Source organism: Microtus ochrogaster, chromosome 1, assembly GCF_000317375.1.
Source record: "Microtus ochrogaster isolate Prairie Vole_2 chromosome 1, MicOch1.0, whole genome shotgun sequence".
Lineage (NCBI taxonomy): Eukaryota > Metazoa > Chordata > Mammalia > Rodentia > Cricetidae > Microtus > Microtus ochrogaster.
The window spans coordinates 27849364-27870872 of NC_022009.1; the positions used below are offsets into that span (position 1 = coordinate 27849364).

Consider the following 21509-nt stretch of genomic DNA (forward strand, 5'->3'; position numbering starts at 1 on the left):
GAGTTTTAGGCTAAATAAGAAACCAGTCTCCACAAATGAGGTAGAGAAGCAAGTGAAAATGCTACCTGACATGAACCTCTCATCTCTATCTATATTCATATAGCATATATGCATACTGACTGTAGAAAGAACTGAGGTGCTACACCTGCCACCCTTCCCTACCCCCACCAGCCAATTTTTCCATGCAAACTGCATGGCTAGGAGACATTGGAGGCCAGCTGGCTTGGGGAAGTAGTAAGGCACGTGTTGGGTGTGGATGCAGGTGGCACACGGGCACAGATGTAACAGGAGCTAAGATGGGGCAGGCTGAGTTGGAGGGAGGGTGGAACTGGTTTGTCCAGACAGTGCAGACTGGATTGCTTTGCTTCCCATCGAAAGCAAGGGGGACCTCTTCAATGAATGCATCTGGGGGCTTGGAATCTGAAGCCCTGCTTCTCGTATAAGCATTTTTCCCTACCCTTCAATTAGATGCGTTGTGTTTATATGGAAAAGACACTAAGTGAGATCTTCCATGGTTTAGATATCTTTCCTCAAATAGGAATACGTTATTTTTCTGTTGCTAAATATTTGAGGACTTAAAAGTTGAAAGAGGTAACTATTTTTATATCATACTTTGGAGGGTGGAATGCCTTTATATACAAATGCTTCGATTTGCTTTCGAGCTTACGGCTTGTGCTTTAGTTTTGAGCCAAGAAAGCCAGCTGCTTTCGTGAGAACCGCTTCCTCATGTGAAGGCCGTGAAAATCACAAACTTGGTTTATTTTGTCTAAAATGGGGAGAAAATATTGGGATAATTTCCTTGGGGGGGCATCAGAATTTTCAAAAAGGACTCTGACTCAGTGTTCATTCACACTGCCGTACGATATATACTTGCGTTTATAGTGCACCCTAGTCCTGAGGCAAACAACAGAAGTGGGAATGGCTTTGCTTAGTAAACAGACCATCTTATTTGTAAAAATTTGGTCCCAATTACTACAGACTAGAAAGAAAATGCTTCTCATACAAGCGTTTTTCCTCCCCTTCAATGAGATGTGTTGTGAATACGAACAGCATACCACTGAGTTGGGATTTAAAATATAAGCAGACATCTACCATAGGCACGAGGAAGAAAGGCTTCTTAAGAGGATATGTACTTTCTACATGAGCAACCTTTAAAGGATATCACACACTGCTTTACTCTGCTACCAGCTCTATCTCTCTGCTGGGAACATCAATAAGCTATACTAGGAATAAAGTTAGTTCTGGGAAACTGGGTACAGAAAATGTTATATAACCAACTGGTTTCCAAGCGTCAAGTCAGACACTGGTCAGGGGAATAACAGCCAGGAGGAAAAACAGCAAGCCAGAATTCTCCCAGCTGTGTTCCTTCCCTCTGTGGCCTTCAGCAACTTCAATCAAAGTTTAGCGTGTTTAGGGAGAAAGATGGCCAGAAGAATTAAAATTATTAAACCAAAAAGGTCAATCTTCAAATTAAGTTTTGGACCAGGTGCACTGCAGAAGGTCGGACCCTTCCACAGTCCCAGTGCTACGGGCAATATGGCTCTTACCACACGTAGTTCAGGCTACCCTGCCAAAGGAGGGAAAGAGTTGCTGGCTCTGGGAGGTAAAAATAAAGCCTGCTCCATAGTGGGGAATCTCATGCCTGGTACTGTAATCCGAATTTAAAAAATATGTGAGGGAGGTGATGTGAGAGTGTCATATATCAATCTGTTGATTTCACTGGTTAAGCAATAAAGAAACTGCTTGGCCCTGATAGGTTAAAACATAGATGGGAGGAGTAAACAGAACAGAATGCTGGGAGGAAGAGGAAATGAGCTCAGAGGCCATGCTCCCCTCTTCCGGGCAGATGCCATGAGGCAAGCTGCCAGGTCAGACATGCTGAATCTTTCCCGGTAAGACAGATTATTAGAGATGGGTTAATTGGGATATGAGAATTAGCCTGTAAGGGCTAGAGTTAATGGGCCAAGCAGTGTTTAAAAGAATACAATTTGTGTGTTGTTATTTCTGGTGTAAAGCTAGCCGTGTGGGAGCCGGGTGGGATGAAAAGCAGGCCCGCAGCTCCCACAACAGGGAGGTCATAGGTCTTTGGGGGAACCCACTGCTGTTACTTTGTAAATGGTCACCATCAAACTGCAGCTAAATATTTCCATTCATACGCATAGGCATATGCTTTTCTTAACTTTGGTCAGAGAACCTTCATTCACTTCCCTGTTCTCTTTGCCGTGAGTAGTGGTTAACAAAGAGACTCATAACTGGTCAAAGCACACAGAAGTAATTCTGAGCACTCGGCTAGGTCAGTGTCCCACCATCCAGGGTTCAGGGAACTTTGTGAAGGAAGGAACAGAAAGAACGTAACAGCTGGAGGATGGGAAACGGTGCGGTGAAATACTGACTTCTTGACATAGACATAGAAAGACAATTATCACATATACTCACTCATAGGTGGTTTGTAAACATAGAGCAATGAAAACGAGCCTACAAACCACAATCCCAGAGAACTTAGACAACAATGAAGACCCTAAGAGAGACTTACATATATCTAATCTACATAGGAAGTAGAAAAAGACAAGATCTCCTGAGTAAATTGGGATCATGGGGACCTTGGGAGAGGGTTGAAGAGGGGAAGGGAGAGGCAGGGAGGGGAGCAGAGAAAAATGTAGAGCTCATTAAAAATCAATTTAAAAAAGTAAAAAAAGAGAGAGAGAGAAGACTCATTTGTTCTACACCCCAAGTGTCTTGGTAAGGTAGCAAGACGTATTTTGAATGAAAATACAGCAGTTTCACTAAATGTGAGAAATGCAATGAACACGTGTGTTTTAACAGACACAACATGCAATGTACATTACAAAGGATTGCTTTATTGTTTCTGTATCTGTGCAGAGTCTTTCCACCTTGGCCCAGCGGGACCCACTTCCTGGATGATGACCATTACTTAGCATATTAATATAAAATTTTCTTCACTGGTAGATGGACACGGAAAGGCACGAGGTTTTACAAACACGATGATGTTGACAGTGCTGGGATGTGAGGAGCGGTCAGGTAGTACCAAAGCATACAGGGGCTCTTGCGGAGTGAACCCCACTGTCACAGGAGAGCGGTGCTGGGACTTGAGTCGGAGCAAACCAGAGATTAGCCAGGCTATGCCTTGGGTGATCACAGTGGGACATTTGGCCATGACAAATAAATAAATGGTGCTGCGGCTTCTTCACAGTGCTCTACGGTTCAGCTATCATTTATAATTTTTTTGCAATTAAAAATGACGATTGGAGTAGGTCTAAGAAACTAGACGTGATAGACTGCTGAGATGACGGGTGATGGATGTGAAGACTTAAAGGGCAGTCTAATATTATACAGGCATCTCCATGATATGTTACAACACAGGGGAACTGATTAGGCAGAAAGCATTTAAAAATCAATCACGTCCAAATGCTCCTGAACCTAAACTGCTGGGTACCTTTACCTGAAGGGAACGTTTCCCCCACCCCTTTTCAGCCAGTCAGTTTCCAAAGGCATCAATTATAAATTCAAGGCTGGGCTGGAAAAGTATGACACTGAAAAATGGGGAAATATAGAGCAAAAAATGATGGCTTTCTCTGCCTGTATGAGCTGCCTCTAAATGAGCTGTGTACCATTCATACGCTGAGATTACTTCCACTGGTTAAACTTACTCTCACTCACAAAGACTGACTGTGATGCCACTTTAGTCAATGCCACATGGTGTCTTTGGATAATCTGAGCCAAATGGCAAAAAGAACCTTAGGGTGTTATTTGTAAAATACTCAAGTAAGGTTGTGAATTACATTTTGCATATTTTGCTCTCATATTCCTCCTTCTTGGACTGTGGAGTTGTTCCATTCACTGGTAAACTTGTGGCATCTTCCTTGATTGAAGCTGGATCTGGGGTAATGGCTCTTTTGGTAAATGCTGGCAAGGCTAGAGGAAAGAGAAAAATAAACCAATGTGAATATAAAACTTGGGCCAAAAAAGTAATCTTGTAGAAGTTAGTTAATTAAACATCATATTTAATTTAGTTTTCTATAACTGAACTTTACACCGAGTAGCAGATCTTTAGCATAAATAAAATCAGTCCATTTTCAAAAACACAGCTGTCTTAAAACTGAATTTTAAATTTGTATCTGAGAGCGGGAGTAGTAAGCTTTGTCAGCATACAATGACACAAGCACAGAGAATGTACAGGGAGAAAATCCGAAGGCCTCCTTTCATGGAACCCTGTGTTACACCCTCCCGGCTACTAGCAATAGATCCAGAATCCAGCTTTGCTGTTTTTCTTATCTCCCTTCAAAGCTTGAGGCCAGAATTGCACTGTTTTGTGATCTTTCCCTCCAGGCTTCAGCTCTTAGATCCCTGCTCATCCACTACTCTTAGAAACCAATAATACAGTATGTATTATAACAAAACTCTGTCTTAGAACCAGTATGTCCACCCACACAGGTTCTGGGAGCCTGCTTTTGTCTGCCTGCCCCTTCTATGTTATCTAGGAGTGAGTCCTCACAATCCCATCTCCAGAAGTCACTTGTGTCTTCCTTTACACCATCCCTGTCTCTTCAGCCCGGGCTGCCATTTCCTCTTTGTCTTTTACCTTGCTCCTCAACCAGTCTAATCAGAATTACTTTCCTAAAAGTAAACCCAAGGGACACTCTGTTCCTGGACAGCCTCCCTACCTTTGTGCTTCTGGTGAAGTTAGAATGAAATCGAGGTCCCTACCAGGGGCTGTCCCTCTCACTCTCCTTTGCATCCTGGCAGGCCACGCCCCGCTTCCCCAGACCATTTGAACATTCTGCTCCTGGTACAAGGATCTCTTTTCCCACCCAATTTCAACTCAGCTAGCTCTTTTTACCTTTTCTTTTTTTCCAAGTTTTAGGTCAACTGTAGCTTTCCCAGAGGTGCACCCCATGATCACCCACTTCATGCTCCTGTCCTGGGGTCCCTTCCTCACTCTCCTTTGAGGTACCACACACCCTTACTGTTCACCACTTCTTTCTCCTTGAGATGAGATGACCTTGTCTGCCATTCTGCCTCCTTCAAAAGTGATCTCAAAGCCTTGTATACAAGCCACTCAAGTTGATGCAAGTGAACACACTAAGAGACTTAAAAAGACAGCCAACTGCAAACTTTTTAGATGTTTTCTAGAGAGCAGGTAGAAAGAAACCCTTCTGTAATATTACAAAACCAGAGCTTAATCATTTAATATTTGATGCTTAACTGGTTAACATACAAAACTAAAGCCTAGCTTCATAAAATAAGCAAATAAAAGGCAGATATGTTATGCTTCCAAGCAATGATCCTTTGATGAACAAGAAAGCATCATTCTTATGTTACCAGCACCCTAACATTTTTATTGCCACATATTGTTGGGATTGACCCTGTAGGATAGATTACTTAAAAAGGAGTGGTTCACAGTTAACTAGGCAGACTAGGCAGACCTTGAACCATTAGTATAGTAATTATTTTCTATTATTCTGTGGACTACTTTTCATCCAAAAGATTTAAAATGTCCTTCAATTAAATACAAACCAAGATGCCAAGCTTTGGTTTCCTAGCAATCTAAACTGAGGTAGGAGGTAAAATAGTTTTTTAAGGCAACTTTTACTGAACTGTTTTTCTGAAAGTATCAAGTTAGAGTAAAATCTATAACTCACCTCTAAATTCTATAATAATTCTAGATAATGTTTTGCCTTACTAAAAAAAAGCCACAGTCCTTTTCTTAGGTCTACTCATTTATTTTTTAAAAAATCTACTCTTTGGGGTAGTTTAAGATTACAGACAATTTGCAATCTAGGTTTATTTTAAAATTTGGTTTGGAAGCATCAATTCCACAGACATTAAGCATGTTAGTCTCAAAAGGCTGGGGAGTTCTAGAAGTCACCAAAGTGCTACAGACCTCATTCAAGTCTAGACTAGTCTCAGCCCTGAGAGGGACCTGCCCTGGGGTCGTGTGCCTTTCATCTCAAAGGAGCTACACATGAAGACCAGCGGCCAGTCGCCACTTATAAAAAGTAAAAATGACGGCTCCCAAAGCCGACATTGTGACGCTCTCTTGACTAAGCCCCCACTGTCTACAGGCTGAAGGTAATGGAACCAGCCTTCTAAAAGAGGATCCTGACTCAGGGCAACAGCTTCCAGCCAGCCAGGATAAATTTGCTGGTGATCATGCTTTTAATAATGGATTTCTGTGTTCTTATTTCCAATGGCAATATAAACTTACAATTTATACATTTCTTCCCTTCTTCCTGGCAGAGGGAATCCACCTTCTCATGAATTGACCTGAACTACACAAAGCTGACATAAATTACTTCTTAAAACAAACTTTCATTAATGCTGGAGCATTTGAGAGACCACAAATTATGCAGTGTTTTCCCATTTCCTTTGTTTTTTCCATGGTCCATGTTTCTGTGCTCGGTTTGGTCACAGTTTGACAGAGCCCCTACGTCGGCAGAATGAGTGCCTTGGCCTCCATGGCACGGGACAAAAGCGGCCTCATGCAGTTCGTATTCCATCGCAAGCAATAAGAGCCTGCTCTGTGGACCCGGAAAGTAAAGTCCGTCCACGTCGACAGGGCTGCAGTCATCTCTTCGCCAAGTTTCCACACAGGTTGAAATGGTTCAGAGCTCCAAAGCCAGATTTTACACTCAATTTAGAAGTTAATAAGAAAATTGGACATTTGCTGGTCAGATATAAAAACTGAGGTTTTTGTGGTAGCATTTGTCTTTATAAGACTCATGTCTAACCAAAGTGTACATCAAATCAAAAAAAAAAGTGTACATGTAAATCAAAGAGTTTCAAAGTAGTGTAGAGAACACCAGGGGTCTCCCACTGCATTGCTGGGAATCCTCCAGAGGCAAACACAAGCAATTCTTTAAATGTCATTCTCCGCTCCATTTATATAAAAAAGTCTAAAATGCTATTTTCTGATTTATCATTTTTAGACATTATCCACACCCACCCACTTCTTCACACCCATCCTTCTAAAATAGCTATTGCTGAAGTTTCAGCTATGTCAATACTGAGTGTTTATATTTTCATGACCATGTAAATAAACACAGCTCAGGAAACACCTCATAGGTAGACTGTAACAACGTTTCTCTTCTTATTTCTCTCCCCAAGTATATTAATTGACTCATATTAATTTTAATATGCTTTTGTTCTATGACAATTTGCCCCCAATGGCTCAATTAACTCCTCCACATTTCTTTTTTGGCGGTTTTACTTTTTTCCTCCCCAAGTCTTAAATTGCATAAGATAATGTGTAATTTCTTTGCTTCCTAAAGATTTTCTCAATAGGATCTCTGTTTACTATGAGAAGATTTATTAAGCATGAGTGTGGACCAGCTGGCTCCACCCCTCACTGGAGGGGGATGACTCCAATGACCTGGACTGACCACCTCAGCTCCCACCCAGGCACACATGCACGACTTGGGGTTAGTCTCCCCAACATCTACCCCATCTATGGTGTGCTGCACATTGTGAAGGGACTGGTCCTGTGGAACCGCAGCCACAACAGCTCCATGATTCTGGGCAGCAGTAGAATAGCTTACAGGAATTTTGGTGAGGATGCAATACTGATGGTGTACCAGAAGCGAGAGGCCTGGTTTTCAACCAACAACACTTTATACAATGAGTGTTGCAAGTAAAGTTGTCTGGACAAAAGTGTGTACTTTGTAATATGCCGAAGCTCCCAACGCCACTAAGATGAATGAAAGAGGAGATGGAGAGGCAGGAGAGATGGAGGAGGGAATTGCTTGTCTTTTAACTTTTTAAAAATTCATTCTTTGTGTCGTTCTCATCATGCATCTCAGCCTCATGCATCTCCCTATTCCTTCATATCTGCCCTCTGCCCCTGCAACCTCCTCCCCACAGAAAATAAGAGAAAATAAAATTTAAGAGAAAAAAAGAAGCTGCAGTATGACACACAGTTTACCTTTTTACCCATGCATCTTTACTAGGAAGTGTTCATCCCAAAGGGTCATTGGTCTGGTTCAAGGACTCTGGTTTCTACTACACTGTCGGTGCTGGGCCTTCACTGGGACTCCTCTTGGACATCTTGTTGTTGCCCTGTGTTGTGAGGATCTTATAGTTTTAGGTCCACAGGTACAGCCCCTCATGTGCTCCAGCAGATCACAGATGGGGTGGATTTGGGGGTGGGTCAACTCATAACCCAAGTTTTGGGCTTGGGTAGTTGTGTTGTCAGCCAGCCCGCCAGCTCTCCCCTATCCTCATGACTCATGACCAGGGTGAGATCGCATTGTCCAGGCTAGTTCACCCCTAGCAACAACGACTGGTTCTCCTTCCTTGATGCCCTCAGGGTCCACTCTCCTACAAAGACAGCTTCAGAGCCAGCTCTACTGTGTTGTCCAGGCAAGGTGCAGAGGCCACTCTCTTGAGTGCTGCAGCTGGTGAGGGAAAGGACAGCTCTCTGCTCTTCTGTTTGCTTGCTTTTGTATTTTTTGGTCTTTTGGGTTTTTGTTTGTTTGTATTTTGATGATATTCTCATTTTTATTTATATTTTATTTTTATTATTTCTTTTAAAGGTTTCCTTTTGTGGGGAATGCTACAAAGGTGAAGGGCAGATGAGGTAGGATTGGGATTGGGGTATCTGGTGTGAAATTCCCAAAGAATCAAGAATTTATTTTATTTTATTTATTTTATTTTTTTAAAGTGTGAGTACTGTCTCGGGCCAAGGAAGCAGACGGGAACAAATATAGAGACTCACAGGCCATATAGAGACCTTGGGCCATTCAGCCCTAAGTGGGATGTCTCCATCAAATCTCTCCCCTCAGGGCTCAGGGAAACCTGTGTACGAGGCAGAAAGAGTCTAAAAGTCGCAGGGAATGGAGGACACCAGGAAAAGAGGGCCTTCTAAATCAAAAGGCTTAAAGGTCCTATAAACTCACAGAGACTGAGGCACAGGGCCTTCACGGCTCTGTATCAGGTCCTCTGCACTAACATCATACCTTCTAGTTTGCTGTTTCTATGGGATTCCTGGGTGTGTGAATGAGTGGTTCTCTGCTTCTTGTGCTTTCTTTTAAGCTCTTTTCCTTCTGTTGGTTTGTTTTGTTCAATTGTAACATGTTAGTCATCCTTATTACTTTCCCACAGAACCACAGAAGCCTCTTTTTTTTTTCCCTAATGGGAGGTAGAAATGGGATAGAGATAGAAAGAGGAAAGGTAAAAAGTAGCTTAGAGTAGTAGCGGGAGGAAAAACTATAATCAGGATATATTATATGAGAAAAGCTATTTCTAATAAAAGAACAAAAGTGAGTGCCCATTTAAGAGCTCACTAATCCTGAAGACAGAAGAATGAATAACACAAACCCACAAAGTCAATGGGCTTCAAGGGCAGCAATCTTCCAAGTTTCCCAGGTCAGGAGAGAAAAGGGAAACCAGATACAGAAGGAAAGGGGGTGGAGAAGACAGAAGAGGACTTCAAAAGATAGGAGAAAAATATTTATGATTTTCAACAGCAGTCTTGGATTGGGAGAAGTATTTTCTTCAATGCCCTCATAAGGAAAAATAATTTTCAACTTGGAATGTTGTAGCTGGGTAAACTTAGAATTGCATAGTCAGCCAAAGCCTCGATCACCTGTCAATGGAAGATTCCATTTTCAGGGACACAAAGATGAAGGACACTAACCTCCCTCTCCTCAGTGTATTTCCATAGAGGTGAGGAGTGAGGAAACAAGGGCCTGAGCAAGTGTCTGGTGCCACATGCATCACAGACTGCTTAGACAAGCCCTTTCACCCTTGGTCTGCATGCTTCCTTTGTTCTCCCCAAACTCCAAATCTGTGAACCGTGTCTTCTCTATTTTTAATTAAATTTTACAAGTTTGTTTTACTGTTTTATGTTTATTAGGGTTCTGCCTGCATATATGTCTGTGCACCATGTGCATACTTGGTGCCTGCAGAAGCCAGAACAAGAAACTGGGATCCCCTGGAACCGGAGTTACAAACAGCTGTGAGCCAATGTGGATGCAGGGAATGGAAACTCAGGTCATGTGAAAGAAGGGCCAGTGAGCCATCTCCACAGCCCCTCCCTGAATTCCAAATTTGTAAAGTACATTTAGTAGTGTGTATATGTGTGTGTCTGTGTGCTAGAGAGAGACAGAGACATAGACAGGCAGGTAGAGGAGAGAGAGAGAGAGAGAGAGAGAGAGAGAGAGAGAGAGAGAGAGAGAGCGCATGTGTTTGTAGTTACACACATGCCACGGTATGCATGTGGAGGTCAGTGCACAGACTGCGAACATTTGCTCTTTCTCTTCATCATGTGGGCCCAGGGATTGAACTTACGTCATCAGGTCTGGTGGCAAGTAACTTGACCCACTTGAACTATCTTGTCATCCCTTGGTTTTTCTAAAAACCTAAATTTTTCTATTATCCCATTCTTCTTCCTGGTCCCCATTTCTTTTACTTCACGTTTTCCGAGATTTTATTTCCCATTTGTCTAGTTTCTTTCATTTTTATGTCCTACTTAATAATTCTAAGACCTTTTTAAGCCTTTTCCCTCTTCTAGTCTCTAATTATCTTATTTGACAAAGGTTCTGCTCTATTCTCTGCTGGGCATGGCAGTTTTCCATTTAAGGGTATTCAGTACAAAGAGAAGTTAGAGGGTAATTTCTCTAAGTGGAATTCGTCTGCTACAAAAACAGAAGTATTCAGTGTTAACTAAATTTTGAAAAGTACTGAAGAGATGGATATAACTGTGGCATGAAGATCATAAATAAAACTTGTCAATAAAAAGAGTAAACTATAAGGCTCAAATAATAAATGGAGGAATTTAATTAATTTTTTACATCCTATAATACAAGCAGTGACAAGTAGTTCTTCATTCAAACTATGTTGCAATGATAACTTTTTCTATACTTAATAATTTTATTTACTTTTGAACAACTACATTTGAATAGAACCCCATGTCTGCTTACGAGAAATATGTCTTAATTAGAAAAACGATCAAGGCTGGCTACAAGATGGTACAATCAAAACCTAAATGTAGTCTCTCTGAATGCCTATTATATAATAGTATATATAATTCCAACAACCTTGATAGCTCCTACAACATGTCTTCTAACCATGTTGTTTTAGGAGCCATTTAAACAGAAAATGGTCCCTCTTCTCCACTCCTGGTCACTATCTCCAGGCTCTTCAGTGTATCAGTGGGTGGGACTTCTAATGTCCATGTAATCTGAGGAAAGTTTTACATTACTTAATGTGAAAGACACAAATTCTGGCAGGGCCATACACCAGATTCTGCGATGCTATATCCAACTTGAGATGTAATCCATATTGAAGAGTGGCCGCAACATCAGAAGAGCAGAGAGTTCACACAGATATAAAATCACTTGGTAAAATGATTAAGATGGGAAAGACAAAATGCTTAGCTTTGGGAATAAAATAATCATGATATAATGAAAACCAAACCATTTGTCAGAAACTGATAAATATTTATTAAATGAATCCATGAATATAAATAACCAAAAATGAGAGATATCACCTTTAAATTTGACCTACTTCTTTAAGAATTATTCTGATATATTATTTTATAGCAGGCTAGCTATTTTAAATGACAGAATTATCAAATTTAATGTATAACCCTCCAGGCCCATGATAAATTGAAGAACTAAATTATTATGCAAATTAGAATCTATTAAATAATATTTGAATCCCGATGGCTTAGATAAAAGTAGACTTCAAAAAGGACTTGTATATTCATTTACCTAATTTAATTGAACGTTAATTGGGCTTTTAATATGTGCCAAGAATTATGTGGCAAACTAAGGAAGCAACGGTGAACAAAGCAGGCATCACTCGTGCTGCCATTCAGTTCACTCTGTGGTGAAGGGGATTAAAAAAATCAGTAAATGAAAAGTTACTCAAATGATAAAAAATCAATTTATTTGTTGTCCTATTTAAAAATTTTGTATTGAGTTTTGGCTGTTTAAAATAGAAAACACTTTTAAAACCATAGGACCAATACCTTCTTCAATGTTGTTGGAGGCTGCTAGTTCATTTCCCAACAGCCTTGACTTGAAATAATCACTCAGAAACTACATCATTTACAATACTGTTTGGCCAGTAGCTTAAGCGTATTGCTAGGTAGCTCTTACATTCTAAAATAACCCATCTCTATTAATCTGTGCATCACCATGAGGTCATGGCTTACTGCAAAGTTTTGGTGGGCTCCAGCAGAGGCATCTGTCTCCAGTGATGGCTGCACGGCTTCTCTCTGACCCCGCCTACTTTCACCCAGCATTGTTTAGTTTTTTTGCCTAGCTCTATTGTGTTAAGCCATTGGCCAAAAGCAGCTTCTTTATTAACTATTGGCGATAAAACATATTCACATCATACAGAGGGGAATCCCACATCACTTCAAGTGTAACGCATAGTCACTGAATGTTGTGAAAGACACCCACTGCAGAAGGCAAGAGGAGAGAAAGCACTGTGGTAACTGGGTCCTGGGCTAGCGAATCATCACATCTTACTGTTGCCATAGGGTAGAAAAAATGAAATATAGTGTGTAGACATGTATGCATGCTTACTCTTTGTACAAATAAATATTTATGAATAGTTACATGCAAATATATTCCTGTTTTGATGATTTCCATTTTGTTGAGATAACTTTATCTGCTCATCTATAGTTAACAATCTTTAAACCAAAAATTGGTTTAACAGACATTTTTACTTTGGATAATTTACTCTAAGTTTTTTTTAAAAATGTTTGAAGTCTAAACACAAATTCCATGTTTTAATTCAGTGAGTTGGGTACCATCAGAGGTGTTTATAATTCATAATAAAAATTTTCTTAAACTTTAGCATGAATATTACTATCATGTACTAGCCTTAAAATTTAATTTCTCCATGAGTTATACTTTTTTTTTAACAAATCCAATTTAATAACCGGTAATAGACTTTATTACTTACAGTTGAAGTGTGGACTAGACAGGAAGGAACTGCCATCCTGCCAAGAGGTTGAGTGATCTAGGCCATGGATGTGGGAACCTCCAAAAAAGGGCCTGTCGTCCTGAGAAAGAAAGTATCACACTTCAGTTCCATGATCAAAAGAGCGTCACATAAATGTACTGACCGTGAAACTGGACCTAATACACAAGCTATGTATATATATATATATATATATATATATATATATATATATATATATATATATATGAAGAAGAAAGAAATCACTCATTGCTGTGCAGCATGACATTTCTTTCCAGCCTTCTTCACTACACATACACAAAAGGGCTTTAGAGACACATTTACAAAGCTATATGTTACCGACAAAAAGGTGAAAACATTTGAAGTCATTACAATGTTTCTTGCGCACTATCCAGTGGGTACACCATGCTTTACTCAGCCATTATCTTTCTTTGCATTTAGATGATCCCCATAAATAACACTGGGAGAAGTAACTTTAAATATGCAACCTTTTCCATATTTAGGTCTACCCCTTATGACAAATTCTTAGGTGGAAATAGTGGTTCAATAAAACAATTTTACATTTAAAATGCATTTTATCAGACTGCTTTCTGTATGATTATATTAATATGGTCTTTTACATCCAACAAATATTTAATTAAAAATATACGTAATAGGTCCCTGTCTTCATATGTTGCACAAATGTGTCTTTCTTAACTATTAGAGGACAACTTCAAAAAATTTCACTGGTTAAACAGATTAAAAACAGGTACTTGATAAACTTAAATAAATAGTGAACTTGCAATTTTTATGATTCTTTTCAAATTATTTACTATGTTCTTTATTCCCCTTCCCCGATTCATTCAATAATAATAGGGGCTAGAACAAGTAAGATATTGGATTATGAGATCAGGAAACGTTCATTTTTTCCAAAAGAGAACAGCACAAATTAAAAAAATAATCTACACGAAATGTGGTGTAATTAGAAGCATGATATGCATTCTAATAACAGTAAACAACAGAAAGACGAACATGGAATTGAGGCTAAAGAAGATGCCCCTTGGAGGTAATGTTCAGGGAACTATTTGAGTAGAGCTCAATGAAGACACTACTACATGGGTACCAGCAGGGGAGATTTCAGGAAGTGATTCAGAAAGAGCTTAGGAAGTGAAGGAAGAGGGCCTCGTGGTCGCACCATTCTGAAGTGAAGACTAAGTGTGGGCAGAAGCTACATTTTTGCCTTGAAAATTTAATTTTTAAATTAATATATTTGTGTATGCACCCAAAGGTCCAAGAATTTGAGCCTGTGTGTGTGTGTGTGGAAGGCAAATCTCTAGAGTTGGTATTCACCTTCTATCTTTGTGGAATCTGGGGATTGGACTCATATCATTAGGCCTGATCCAAAGGCCTCAATCCATTAAGTCATCTTGCTGGTCCAAGGTTAAATTTCTTAAATATCATTGGAAGAAAACACAAGCTGTGTAAAGAGAAGGATGGTGGGTCTACCATCTGAAACATACAGTGGGAAAACCAGACTGGCTAAAGATAGCTGGTGTCTGGAGAGTTCACATCAAGCAACTTCAGCAAGGTGGTCTAAGAAGATGTCTCAAATGCACTTGTCCTTGTAGGAAGGCCTCATGTAACATGACTACCTGGGGAATTCACTGCCGTTTCTTGGACCTCAACCAGTTTTTTGTTTGTTTTTTGGATCACTTATACTGTACATAAATGTAAATAAAGAAAAAAGTAAAAATAAAAAGTATATACACATATAAACACTTCTATAAGTTTCCCTCTCATTCCTCGAGTCCCTGCATGTATGTAATAGAGTACAGGATCTATTACAACACAAGCCTCCTGCTTTTTCTAATATCACTGTATCTCCATCATCACCATTATATATCATAGCTTCACTTACACTCTTAATATCCACTCTTACAGTTTAGTCAGGATTTCATTCCTATGGCAGATGCATTGCTACAAAGAGGCTTGTTCATACTGTAATTTCCTAGATGTGAAATCACTGGATGGTATATTTTTCATGCTTCATTGCAGTTGTTGATCCCACAAATTTCAGTAAGTTGTGTTTTTACTTTAATATAGTTAAATATTTTTAGCTTCCTCTGGCTTGCTTCTTTGGGCCATAATGGGCTAGTTACAAGTATGATGTTTAATTTCTAAGTAGTTGGGTATTTCCCAGACAGCTTTTTGTTATTGATTTTTGGTTTTATCTCTCTGTGGATAATCCTTATAATTTTAACCATCTTAAAAATTTTTAAATAATTTTTATCACCCAGAATATAGTCTACTTTGGAGAATGTTCAGTGTATACTTTGCCTAGTGCCGAGGACTTTTTGAAAGTTTCAGTTAGTTGTTGTTGGTTGGTGGGTGCAACTCTAGTCTTCATTGATTCTTCTGCTAATGGCATCAATTATGAGACAAGAAATGGTGACATTTCAAACTCTAGGCTCGCTGTTGTTTATTGTTCTATTGGTAGCTGTTGCTCCATGTGTTCCAAGGCGCCACTGCAAAAATTACTCCTTACTTCCACATGGCTTACTCATGACTCAAATATTCATACTTCCTTTCTTTACATGCAAGAACTGTGGAGGCTTAACTACATATTTTAAGTTTTAATATTTCATGTCTTCAAAATACTGTCAGAGGGAGCTGAAGAGATGACCTAGCTGTTAAGAGTTCAGATGTAAATTTAATTGCCTTTGCCTATATCAGGTGGCTCAAAACCCCTGTAACTTCAGAAAGAGGGGATTTACACCCCCTTCTGACTTTCACATGTACTTATACATACTTACATACACACTTATACACACACACACACAAACTTAAAAACTAAAATAAAATCTTTTAAACATTGTCCAAATTTTCCATATCATCTTGAAACAGAACCAGCAAAATTAATCAGTCAAATTGAATTACAAGAGAAAATTATTTCATAATTCCTTTCAACAATCAACATACCAGAGTATGAAAAAGAGTACCTTCTTTTCCTATATTGCTCCTGCACTCCTATATTGCTATTTAATCTGTGGAATCTCAATTTAAATATATTTTACAAGGTGATCAAAAATTCAACGCTTCTTTTTAGTTCCTATTTAGATGTAATCAAGTACTTTAGTACCAAGAAGAAAATACTTATTAAAAAGAAAGATTCTTTGCAATGTTAATAATCCTGGCTTCTGCCTTATAACAATTCTTTTATCCTTAAAACAAGGCCCTGTTTTTATTGCTGTCTTAAGTCTGAATAACCCAGTTAGCCAGAACTCTGCAAAAATTCAATGGATGAAAGAACTTGCATTTTCTAGTATTTTCCCTGGGCTTCTTCCACTTCTCTTTCATAACTCGCATTGAAATTGGTTTCTTCAAAGCGGTTCCAACTTGACTGAGTTCCTCTGCTAAGGTGACATCTGATGACTGCTATCTAGTGATGTACACCAAATGCTTCCGTCCGAGGGACACTGTCAGCTCAAAGTTTCTAAGTGACGTATTTAATTTTAAGGTTTTATCAATCTCTTCTCCCTGGAGGAAAGGAAACTAAAATGCATGTATTTCTGGATCTGTGGCCTGAATGTTTTCCTAAACTCCTTTTGTTATATAATGCGCTCTCTCTATTTCCACTTCACTCTCTGACCATCTGTATTCCATCAGTGTTCCAGAGAGGTCAGCTTCTTCCTCAGCAAACTTCATTCTGCTGGAAAGTTCAAACTGGACATTCCCCTACAGTTTGCAATTAAGGTCTCAATTTGTACCTCTCCTTGTGCAGATTTTAATCACCAGGGTGGGGCTCTGACTTTCACCAGCAACCCACCTTTCTACCTATCTACCCACAATCCTCCACCATTTCCCAAAGTGTCACCTGTAGTAAGATGACACACTGAAATTAAAATCTGCTTACTGAGTGTATATTGGCACATAGGAGATGGCTATTCTTACAGCTGCAGGTACTTTTGGTATTCTTTTCTCTTTTTCTTTGTTGAGAAAGTCATGTAGCCTAGGCTGCCTTTAACTTAAAATCCTACTGTCTCAGCCTTGAGTGCAGGAGCTGTAAGTATGAGCCATCCCGGGCAGTCAGATCACCTCAAGTAGTCTCCCTACTAATACTTTATCATCTGAACTGATCTGAAAGGAACCGCCAGCTATGCAGTCCATCTTTTCCACAGGAAATCTAAACCGGTTCAACAATACTATAACCTTATGTTGGCAACCTTCATCACTAGAGTTACAGACTCATGAAAATACTGTTTTACAAACTGGACTTAATGAGTTTAAAGATAAAAAGGAAAGAGAACACCAAGTTTTGCGGGTAGTGAAGGCTGGGTCAATCTGGGAATATTGTTGGGGGGTTGGATATAATCAAAGTTTATTGTATGCAATTCCCAAAGAACTAATAAAAAAACAAGAAAAGACGGTACTAGATAAGACCATTGGATGGCTCTTTAGGACTTTTCTATCAATAATAGCAAATGTAATTATTTCATTATGACAGTTGTATAAAATTTTATGTTCTATGCCAAAGAACGAGGGTATAGAGCATAAAGCTATAGTAGGATAAAACAATGCACTTAACTGAGTTATCACTTCTGATCCATAACTGTTTTCAGATTAAGAAAAAAAATTGCAGTTTAATTTGTATTTTTTTTAAAAATGTTTTAACTTAAAAAAAACAAAATTAAATAATATAGTTAGACATGGCAGCATGTAAGTCCAGCTGATGCTAAAGGAATACAATGATTCATATTTCCACATGATTTGATTTCCAAACAAAGTTTGGGATGTTTCACCCAAGAATTATTGGGAAAAAAAATGGCCAATAGACTTTCATTAGACTCCTACACTACATTTAACCTAGAATACAATCAACAATTTATTATGTATGCTTGCTCTTTATTCTGGGGTCAAAAGTAAAACAGACAGTGCCCGTACTAAAATGCCATGCCATACAGCAAAGGGCATTTCTTAAACTTCCATATTCATTTATATTTATACTACTGTTTTCTATATGTTCTTAAATTTTTACTTCACACACTATGTAAGGCTCTCTCCAAAAAGTGACAAATTGGTTGGGTTGAGGGATGCATAGTGATAAATCTGCATAGCAATTTACATTTAGTTTCTTATCAAGGGAAAGGGTAGCTACAAATGACACACTAGTGATAAAAGGGTTAATGCTCTCTTAAACTCTCCCATGGTTGCTCCTACTATTCCCGAGTAAAGCCCATGAACTTGTGTGAATACTACACTGGTCATGTGTTTTGGAGTATCAAAACTACAATGTTTATGCATTACCTACACTCTCGGATTGTGCTAGTTGCACACAGCATGTTTTAGAAGCTAGTGTTGCAGATTTGAGCCAGAAATAGCTGACTCGAGAAAGTGCAGAATGCTATTAATTGCTATGAGCAAGGCATAAACAAATTACAGAGAGATTCAGTGAGAGAGAAGTGACTTCCAGGAGCAAGCCAGGGACTTATATCACACACATGCTTACACTGAACAAACACGGTCGAGGGCCTGGGCAACTTCTGCCTTCCCTTCATACAGACTGTGGAAAGCCATTATCAACACTGCACCTCGCTCCCTCTAATCCTGTGAAACAGCTGCTTCTTCAAATAGAAGCGGCACACCAACTCTTCAACTGTAAGTTAAAAAAAAAAACCTACTGTTTTCTTCTCAGAAAGGAAGAATGGAAAGGGGCACACCGTCTGTGATTTTATCAAAACATTCCAAAGTTAATTAAAACCATATATTTAGTATGAATAAAGGTAACAAATGGAGGGGTTGTTGAGCAAACCACGCTCCTCCGTGAATTCAGATTAGTGATGCTGTGTTACTGGCTCACTGTGGACATTCTGTTCTATTTGAAACAGCTGGGGCTGTGAGGAAGACTGCATTTCCTACAGAAACTCAATTAGGCTGGGTGGAAAAGAGGCCATGAAATGCTTCTGTTGTCTACAGAGAGTCAGTGAGAGTGTGTTGGGCTTGACTTTGACTTGAATTCTAAATACAAATGGAGATCGGGCTCTATGCAATCAGCTTGGTCAGCTTAGTACACTATTATATTCGCATATTTTTATATTACATGGTGCTCTTAAAATTGTCCGCACTGGGTTGCTTGGACTCTTGACAGGTTTCTAGAAATTGGATCCTTTTTCTCCTGCTGGTGTCACAAGGGGTAGAAAGAAGGAGAGGGGCTGTGGGCCTGGGTGGAATGAGAATCTAATTTGCCTGCTTCCTGCTCACACTTCTTTCCCTGCAATGGTGTGGTCACACATGATGTTGTATTTCTTTCTTACATGACAGCAGTAACAGGAGAGAAGTCAGATGCCAATATGGTCTTGAGTTCCCACAGCTATTTGTCCACAGCAATGCAGGACTCCGCAAATGAATGCTAGGAAACAACCTCTTCCAATAAAACTGCAGAACTGGCTTTATCTTAGTTAGCTTCAACCAACTTGGGGAGGAAAGGGTTTATTATATCTTTCACCTCCTGGTCAAAGTCACTGAGAAAAGTTAGGGAAGGGATTCAGGCAGGAAAGGAACCTGGACGCAGGAGCTGATGCAGAGGCCATGGAGGAGTGCTGCTTACTGGTTTGTTCCTCATGGCTTGCTTCTTGCTTATACACCCCAGGACTACCAGGTCAAGGGAAACATCACCCATACTGAGCTGGGCCTTCTCACACCAATCACTAATGAAGGACATGCAGCACAGCCATTGTCTGGTTAGGGTCACTATTGCTGTGATGGAATACCATGAGCACAGCAAGATGAGAGGGAAAGGGCTGATTTGGCTTATGCTTCCATACCACTCTTCACCATTGAAGAACTCAAACAGAGCAGGAACTTGGAGGCAGGAGCTGATACAGAGGGCATTAAAGATTCGAGCCTATTGGCTTGATCCTCGTGGCTTGCTCAGTCTGCTTTCTTAAAGAATCCAGGACCGCTAGCCCAGCGATGGCCACGCCCACAGTATGCTGAGCCCTCCATCAACAATAGCTAGGAAATGCCCTGTAGGCTCACCAATGGCACAATCATATGGAAACATCTTCTCAATTGGCGCTCCCTCCTTTATGATGACCCTACCTTGTGTCACAGTGACAGAAAACTACTCAGAATGGGGTTTCTCTCAGTGTGGCTCCCCTCTACTTAAGTAATGCTAACCTGTGTCAACTTGACAAAAATCTAACTAGCACAGACCTCTGCTCTCAGTCTCTTTAAATTTATTTGTAAAAATGACTATTGGTGTCCATAACTGGCAAGACAGAGTCACAAAATGTCAGTCTGCTGCATTATTTAGGGCATGCATCTGCTGAATTTGGTGATGATCTATATATTTATCACAAGAATGGATAGATATGTAAAAATGTTTACAAAGTATTATTCCGAAGCATGGCCTTTGGAAAATAGAATTTGTGGGCCTGTGCTACACTTATACTATCTATTTCTAAAATTCTCAAGCTTATTTTCTCATTTTTTCAAGTTTAACCCATTCCATAAACAGGCCTGACTCGCCTTCGGCTGCAAATCCAGTTTTACATAAAATTGTGCAGCTACTTGCTACCCGTGTTAAACATTCATGACTTTGCCATATGCTATTATGAAGACTGCACTGATTTATAGCAGTTTGGCACCACTAGATAGCACAAATTCACCAGCTAGCAAATCATGCTGTATTGAGAAATAATGTTTTAAAGGTTTAGTATGCACGCAGACCTCTGTTAACTGGTGATAATGTAATCATGTAGTTTTGGAGAAAACTTTTCCAACACATTAAAAATACAGTCCTATGTTTTGTGACTGTAAGCCATATGAAGACGAAACATAGAAATAGCACAGCAGTCAAGAACATAGAACATTGCACTTAGGTAGACTTAGGTTGAAATACGGATTCAAACATTGAACCACTCCATAACCTTACTTTCTTCAGCAATACGGGAGATGAATAAGACCAATCTGACAGCTGCTGCAGGAGTAGGCGTGACTTCACATAAGACATGTAATACCTGGGAAAGTCTGTTCTGACACACTCAGTGAGTAGTAATTGTCATAGGCTCCTGTTGCCTGCACATTAACTTCCACTGAAGGAGAAATGAATAATTCAGGATGTATGGTACAATACAGGAATGTTGGATGGTAATTTAAAAATTGTCATACATAAAAGGCAAAAATTTTAACAGTGTAGCTAATCATTCTAACTTTAAAAACTGGTAAAAAGTAATGGAATCATGAGAAATTCTCTTAACTTTGAAGGTATCAACAGCATAACTATGCTAAAGAAGATTCATCGAAATGAGTACTATCTAACTCTATCCAATTATATTAGGAAGGAGGCGGCTCCTTGGAAATAACACTTGGTTGTAATATGTGAATACATACTGTGTAATGAATATTCATTAGCATTAAAGTGTGTAAAATGGACACTTTTTGTTTTTGTTTTTCTGTAATTGTAAGTATACATCTGAGCATTGATGGATTCTCTATAGGTCAACATTCTTCCTCTGTGTGTGTGTGTGAGAGAGAGAGAGAGGGGAGAGAGAGAGAGAGAGAGAGAGAGAGAGAGAGAG

General features: G+C 39.5%; 1 protein-coding gene across 1 annotated transcript in view; it reads right to left on the reverse strand.

Moving 5' to 3' along the window:
• Positions 1-2848: 2848 nt before the first annotated feature.
• Cep128 (centrosomal protein 128) overlaps positions 2849-21509 on the reverse strand; it is a 367524-nt gene continuing 348863 nt past the window's right edge. The window contains exons 24-25 of the mRNA XM_013346846.1: positions 12934-13033; positions 2849-3933 (exon numbers count right to left, since the gene is read on the reverse strand). Coding sequence (XP_013202300.1) covers positions 3797-3933; positions 12934-13033 — 237 coding nt within the window. The 3' untranslated portion in view covers positions 2849-3796. The remainder of the gene's footprint in view (positions 3934-12933; positions 13034-21509) is intronic.